Genomic DNA, 7,582 nt, shown 5'->3' on the forward strand with positions numbered 1-7,582 from the left:
ATTTAATTATCTATCTAATTATTTTAAGAATATATATTTAACTAAGATTTGGGACATTTTGGTCATTGCAATAAAATTTACAAAATTAATCAATCATTTTAAAATCATACCAAACACCATGTTATTTATCCCACCATACTATTAATCCATATATATCTCATTTTTTAATCACTCTAATTACTAATCATTTACTTATCCTATCACACGTACCAAACGGAGCCTTAGAGTATCAATACCCACTAACGATGCTATCGAAACATATGAATTACATCAAGATTGTAAAATCATTGTCAGTATGCACTAATTTAGTGCCTAGCTGATTCAACTTACTAGGATGGATTTCTATGTCACATGGGAACTAAAAGATGAAATGAGTAGATATTATCCTTACCTCTCTGATGATCAAACCAACTTAAGTTCCGAGGACGAAACTTCCAACAAGGAGATAAAGATGTAAAGCTCGCAAATTTTCAAAATCTGTATTTTAAATACGCCAAATTGCACTTGATAAATTTTTGAGTTTGTATTGGATTGTGCCCAAGAATTTAAAACTTGACTAGGTAAAGGCATGAATTTCAAAATTCGTGGACATGTATGAGGATTAAAAATTTACAAGATAAGAAGATTGTAATCGTCATATATCTGAAACTAAGAATAAAATATAAATATCCGGATCGCAATCTGTATTGATTTTTAGAAATTTGAAGATGAGGATAGTGTGTCATCTCGATAGCCTCTTCACTTGTAAATAAACCCTCAGTCCATTATAAAATTTACACCATTTTTCATTCCACATTTTTTAGAATAGGGCTAGAGTAGCTTAGGCAGAACATTGCAATCTCGAAGAAGCATAAGATTTCGAGGTTGAGAGAAGAAATATTTTCGAGAATCAACCTCGCTCTTTACGTTTTGAAGAAAAATTTGTAAGTATATATGTTATTGTTTTAAAATATTGGATATATAAGATCCCTTTCGTTCTTTGATTTCATTTGAAAATGAATAATTGTATTGTTAAATGGGCTTATGTATAATATTTTTCAAACTTATTTTTTTTAATTGGACTTATGTTTTTGTTAAAATATATACGCGTGTGTTTCCAAAATTCTATGGACTTTCATATCCTCCAATTAGATATATTATTCCTTGGCTTCATTTCATTTTGAAATGATTACTTAAGGCCCGAGGGATTCTGTTTACAGGAGAATAACCCAAAAGAAGCCCAAGATCGAGATAGCCCATGGTCGTTACAATAAAATTGATCTTTGACTTTGCTTTGATAAATTTTATTGTGGCCCCTAAACGATGGAATTATAAACATTTCACGATATCACCCCTTAAAGTATTAAAAATTATAGACATATCAATTAATCGTAGAAAATAATATGAATTTCAGTGCCATTTGATTTCCATTTGTTCAGTTCTGTTTGGTTTGTATTTGACATGCTTACCTTCGAATTATATAAATATATATGTATTTGTTATTCATTATGAACGATCGGCCCTCACTTATTGAGTTTTTAGCCAAACACTCAACTATGACTCTCCCTCTCCAAATAAGAACGAGGATCAGTTAGAATAAAATGAGAAAACTATTTTTTTGGGCTGGTGAATAAGATTTTTTTTCATATTTAATTTAATAAATTATCTTTGTCATGTTATTTCAATTCTATTTAAGTTGCAAAATGATTCTGCGATTCTATTTTGTTTCTTTATGAATTTTCATTGTAAATAAGAGTTATTTATGAAATATACTGGTTTGATTTATACTTTACTACGATGACTGATGTTTTAATGTGATCATTAAACAAAGACATATGTCTCACGCTTCGATCTCAGGACGTGACAACTATCATGTCTCGCATCCAAAGCACGAAATCAATTTTTTTTTTACAATTCTAGAATAAATTTTCAATAATACCAAAGCTATTTTATTAACCAAATCACTCATGAGAATTTTTTATAATATCAAATAATGATATTCAAAATAAATAATTTTGACAACCTCATAAAAACATAAAAAATTGTTCCGTAGATAAAATCCTACCGAACTGACATAATTTTGACTCTAATAATAATGCTAGACCAAACTTTTGCTTTTTCTTACAACCAAACTGTTGTTATTTATTAATGAAAAAATATAGTTGATATCAATGGTGGCACCAATTTTTTTTTTTTTTTTTTAATTATGTAACAACTCAAACATCAAATTTCTATCGTTGTGGAAACATAGAAAAATAATGTTACTAGATTTACTTGAACTAAAAATAATTTCTCACTTGTGTTTATTGATTTTTGTTAGGATCAGAGATTGATTTAGATGGATGTGGATAAATAATCTCAACAAATTTTGAAAATATTTCGGTTGGGTTAACAACACTTAAATGTAATTCGTATCAGTAAGATATCAATAAATCTGTAGTTGAGTACTGCCGGGAAAAAGGAATACTGATAAGGTTGAACACGGAAATGGCTTATGGTAAGAACAATTAGCTATCAAAAAAAATTTGCCTACATCGGGCATACCCTGATAGTAATGTGACTTTATCATTGTCCATTCTATCGCTTGAGTACTTGAATGCCGGTTATCATTATTGTAGGCAGCAAAGGTACTTCTTCAAAAATGTTTATTCTTTTGTGCATTATAAACTTTTGGGTCGTTGGTAGTAGTACATGAAGCTCTTGCAAGACATTTCTCCTCCACGGTTGACTATATCACATTAACTTTATTATGAGATGCATTATTTTCTTTCTCATACTCCTCATCATCCTCGAGATTAACATTTTCTATCCTTGGTTGCGTCGACTGTGGTGGAAATTGGGGGTCTATCCTTGACATTGGTGTTGTCGGCTCTTTATCAGATCCAGATCCTCCAAAACCCACATGTTGAGATTCGATTGATGGAATTTTCTATGGTGGTGGTGGAGAAAATAAGTTGGAAAAAGAGGTGGTATCATAAAATGTTCATCCAATGAAGCATAATAATCGGTTGGAAGCATGGTTTGCCAAAACGGGATCGGAACGGCCGTTCCGGTTCGACCGGAACGCTACCTACCTTGACGGAGTTCCGGTGTTTGGAGGTATATGATGTGGGTCGGCGTTCCATGCATGAAGAACGGCGATTTAACGGGAAAACAGAACGGGCCACGCTCTGAACAGAACGGAACGGATTGTTGTTTGGAGAATAGCAATTTTAAAAATAAAAAAGAAGAGGATTTGTCTTGTGCTCCAATAATTGCTCCGTATAGCATTATTGGTTAGTCCAGCTTTCTACAGCTTCGTCCAAGTCCCTTCTCTTTGTTAATCTCTCTCGGATTTCTCGACCCTTCGTTCAATCTCCACCGTGCGCAGCTGGTAAGTGGTCAGCCAGCATCTCCTCTCCTCTCCTAAGTCTTAACCCATGACCTGTGTTGAACCTTCAAGAAAAGAAAAGAAGCTTGAAGTGGTTGTTCTCTCCATCTGCGTGAGTTTTATTGATACTATTCTTTCGNAGGAACGAAACAGATTGTTGTTTGGAGAATAACAATTTTAAAAATAAAAAAGAAGAGGATTTGTCTTGTGCTCCAATAATTGCTTCGTATAGCATTATTGGTTAGTCCAGCTTTCTACAGCTTCGTCCAAGTCCATTCTCTTTGTTCATCTCTCTCGGCTTTCTCTACCCTTCGTTCAATCTCCACCGTGCGCAGCTGGTAAGGGGTCAGCCAGCATCTCCTCTCCTCTCCTAAGTCTTAACCCATGACCTGTGTTGAACCTTCAAGAAAAGAAAAGAAGCTTGAAGTGGTTGTTCTCTCCATCTGCGTGAGTTTTATTGCTACTATTCTTTCGATTTATATCAATTCTTCGTTGATTAATTGCTATATGCATTCGATTAATTTCTATATGTTATATCCGAAGCCTAAGAAAATTTTAAATAGATGAATATTGTGAATTTGGGAATTTTTGTTGAATATCACTTATATGCATTCGACCCAAAATTTTGAGAAAGCTGAAATTATGTGGTGATCAAAATTATATGATATGGAATTTTTGTGCTAAGTTTTGAAGTAATTTTATTTCTTTCTCCTTTGTATTTACAATTTCAAACGTCAAAATTGAGAAATAGTTTGGGTTGTTGGTTCCTTTGAATTTTTTATTTTATATAACTCAATATATTTATTTTAAATCATTGCCTAAAATTTTATAGGACTGCTAGAGATTATAAATTGAATATTTGCTCTAATTCATTCAAAGGTACGATATTTTCCTTATAATTTACTTTTAATTTGCAAAAAATTTCTTTTTCAAATGATCTAAATATAAAGTGTGAATCAGTAAATCTTTTGAACAATGGCTCCAAAACTTGATATTGGTTGGGAGTTTGGTAAATCCATCGGAGGTGATAGAAAGACAATACAATGCATATTTTGTGGGAAAGTTATAACTGGTGGAATTACAAGATTAAAACAACATATTGCTCATGTTGCTGGAAATGTTGAGTCATGCACTAAAGCTCCAAAGGAGATATTATTGATGTTACGGAAACATCTTCAAGATACTAAGTCTGACATAAATTTAATCAAAAAGAAATAAGAAATTGCATTAAATGCAATTCAGCAGAGCATACATGGACTTGATAGTGGCAGTGACAGTGGAGATGATAAATTTGATGATACCAATGAAGAAATTTTACCAGATATGGAATATAGGGCATTGCGAAAAGCAATGAAAGAAAGTCGTAGAACAAGAGCATTTGAGGAAGAGATGTATAACCGATATGGTTCAGGTAAATAAATATGTTATTTTTGTAGTCTCAAATTAGTTTATTATTTTAAAAAATTCTTTTTTATTGTAGTACAATTAAAATTCTGATTAGTTTGTATCCTTTAATTTCAGGAAATGTTGGTGGTAGTTCATCATCACTTGGTGCAAATCCCAATTTAAGAAAACAAATGCCTCATAGCTTTAGCGTAAGAGAGGGAGTTCAACTACCATCGAAAGGGATTGATTCTTACATGTTTCCATCAAAACGAAAGAGCATAAAAAAATTGGTTTGCTCCTGAAAAAGTCAAAGATGTTNGGAAAAGGATTGAATCTTACATGTTTCCATCAAAACGAAAGAGTATAAAAAATTGGTTTGCTCCTGAAAAAGTCAAAGATGTTGGGAAGGCTATTTTAAAATGGTTTATATACAATGCAATTCCATTTCATGCAGCAGATAGTGGTCCATACTACCAAGCAATGATTAATACCATCGCCGATGTTGAACCTAGAGTACAAGGTCCTTCTGGACGTCAAATAGGTGGTGTTTTCTTGGAAGAGGAGGTGGAAGATATTACTGCATATTTAAATACATTAAAATCGAAATGGCCAAAATATGGATGTACAATAATGTGTGATGGTTGGAGCACACACAATAAGCATCCTATCATTAATTTTATGATATATTGTGATCGCAACNATGTTTTCTTGGAAGAGGAGGTGGAAGATATTACTGCATATTTAAATACGTTAAAATCGAAATGGCCAAAATATGGATGTACAATAATGTGTGATGGTTGGAGCACACACAATAAGCATCCTATCATTAATTTTATGATATATTGTGATCGCAACATGATATTTCATAGCTCAGTGGATTGCACAAACCAAAGAAAGACAGCCGATTTTATATTATCTCTTTTGAATAAAGTTATTGACGAGATTGGAGAGGAAAACATTGTTCATGTGGTTACAGATAGTGAAAGTGCAAATAAGGCTGCTGGACAGAAATTGATGATTGAAAGACCTCACATGTTTTGGTCACCTTGTGCTACACACTGCATTGATCTTATGCTTGAAGATATTGGTAAGATGACAAAGGTAAAGAGGTGCATTGATAAAGCAAAGCAAATAACAAGTTTTATATACAAATGAAAATCTATACAAATGACCGTGAATTGTTGAGACCTGGAATCACTCGCTTTGCTACAAAATTTATCTCTTTAGAAAGTCTCGTCCGATATTCTGAAGATTTGAAGAGATTGTGCACTTCTATNATGAAAATCTATACAAATGACCGTGAATTGTTGAGACCTGTAATCACTCGCTTTGCTACAGAATTTATCTCTTTAGAAAGTCTCGTCAGATATTCTGAAGATTTGAAGAGATTGTGCACTTCTATTGAGTGGCAAGAGTACAACAATACAAGCAAGAGACGAAAGGATGCCGAAAAAGTTACAGCGATAATTTTGGAAGCAAAATTTTGGAAGTCGGCTCATGGCATATGCGCAGCAATGGAACCTCTCGTAAAAGTTTTGAAGTTGGTTGACCAAGACAATAAGCCAACTCTGTCAATTANAATAATTTTGGATGCAAAATTTTGGAAGTCGGCTCGTGGCATATGCGCAGCAATGGAACCTCTCGTAAAAGTTTTGAAGTTGGTTGACCAAGACAATAAGCCAACTCTGTCAATTATATATGAAGCAATGGATAGAGCTAAATTATGTATACAACAAAGTGTAAAAGACTGGAAACTGTATTGGGATGTGATTGATGAGCGTTGGTATAATCAATTACACCAACATCTACATGCTGCAGGTAAAATGAGATTATATTTACATAAAATAAATTCATTGTTGTGGTTATTGTCATATATTTTAAAATTTTTGTGTGTTTTAGCATATTTTCTCAATCCAATGCTCCAATATTCTGGAACTTGTGTTTATACGGATGAAGTAAGACGAGGATTGAAGACAGTAATCAAGAGACTAGAACCTGATTTAAATTCACAAGCTTCAATGATTAATGAGGTATGATATTTATAAATTTTACATAACATATTTTATATCCAATATACTATAGTTTTATCAAACATATATGTTTTGCAGATTAAATTGTTCACGGAACAAATTGGAGAGTTTGGATCCCCACTTGCAAAAATGGCAGTTAAAAAAAGTCTTCCAGGTTTGAACTTCTTTATGTTTCTCATAAATATTAATGTTATANTAAAAGTGGAGATGATGATTACTACAGTCCTATAGATCTTGATCACATATTTTTAGATGATAATATTTTAAATGAATGGACAAGAGATAATGAACCCTCTGTTTTGCAAGACGATGACTTAGAATGGTTAGATCAAGGCCATGAAATTTCAAATGCCCAAGAGCGCAACAAGACACTTGCTGGTCAAAGTTACTCTAAGAACAAAAACAATGAGGGCAGCTCAAGATTATCAAAAAGCCAAGGAATCATATTGAGTGAAAGTGATGAAACTGAAGATGACGACAAAATTGACGACAGTAATGATAGTGGTGATGGGAACAATCGAGAAAGTGGCAAAAAACATCACGATGATGATCAAGAACGTCAAGATGATCAACATGATACTGGCATGTCATGGGCACGGGGGAAAGAGAATTATTATGCCACACAGGACACTGATAATGGGTATCGCCCTGGGATAGAGGAACAACGTCGTTTTTTTAGCAAGTTTGTCGAGTGCTGAAGATGATGAACATTTTAGTGGATCTTCACATTCATATATGGCTGTCGAAAATCATATAAAAAATCTTGGCTTCTGGGGACACCATCAATTTCAATTTGAAGGGTATTCTAATAGTCGAC

At 33.2% G+C, this 7,582-nt stretch overlaps 1 protein-coding gene and 1 long non-coding RNA gene across 5 annotated transcripts; both read left to right on the forward strand.

The window, feature by feature from the left end:
* Window positions 1-3,525: 3,525 nt before the first annotated feature.
* On the forward strand, window positions 3,526-5,052 carry LOC140968348 (uncharacterized). Of its 4 annotated transcripts, XR_012173755.1 has the most exons (4): window positions 3,533-3,796; window positions 4,182-4,228; window positions 4,310-4,760; window positions 4,871-5,035. XR_012173755.1 is itself a non-coding variant. In XM_073429276.1 (3 exons), exons 1-3 carry the CDS (start codon window positions 3,734-3,736, stop codon window positions 5,035-5,037), a joined length of 399 nt encoding a protein of 132 aa, XP_073285377.1. In that variant the 5' UTR covers window positions 3,526-3,733; the 3' UTR covers window positions 5,038-5,052. The 4 variants fall into 4 exon arrangements, 2 of the variants coding, with proteins under 2 accessions (XP_073285377.1, XP_073285378.1); XM_073429276.1 differs by lacking the exon at window positions 4,182-4,228 and having other exon boundaries at window positions 3,526-3,796; window positions 4,592-4,760; window positions 4,871-5,052; XM_073429277.1 differs by lacking the exon at window positions 4,182-4,228 and having other exon boundaries at window positions 3,527-3,796; window positions 4,595-4,760; window positions 4,871-5,052.
* A 1,269-nt stretch (window positions 5,053-6,321) lies between these two features.
* Window positions 6,322-6,960, forward strand: LOC140968349 (uncharacterized). The gene is made up of 3 exons (XR_012173756.1): window positions 6,322-6,553; window positions 6,635-6,765; window positions 6,844-6,960. It is a non-coding gene; the product is annotated as an uncharacterized lncRNA (long non-coding RNA).
* Window positions 6,961-7,582: the final 622 nt, after the last annotated feature.

Source organism: Primulina huaijiensis, unplaced genomic scaffold, assembly GCF_012295235.1.
Source record: "Primulina huaijiensis isolate GDHJ02 unplaced genomic scaffold, ASM1229523v2 scaffold35321, whole genome shotgun sequence".
NCBI lineage: Eukaryota > Viridiplantae > Streptophyta > Magnoliopsida > Lamiales > Gesneriaceae > Primulina > Primulina huaijiensis.

Coding starts and splice junctions, on each gene's coding strand:
- LOC140968348 (XM_073429276.1), top strand. CDS start 3,734: ATGACCTGTGTTGAACCTTCAAGAAAAGAAAAGAAGCTTGAAGTGGTT. Junction 3,797..4,591: donor TGGTTGTTCTCTCCATCTGC/GTGAGTTTTATT, acceptor AATGCAATTCAG/CAGAGCATACATGGACTTGA. Junction 4,761..4,870: donor GTATAACCGATATGGTTCAG/GTAAATAAATAT, acceptor CTTTAATTTCAG/GAAATGTTGGTGGTAGTTCA.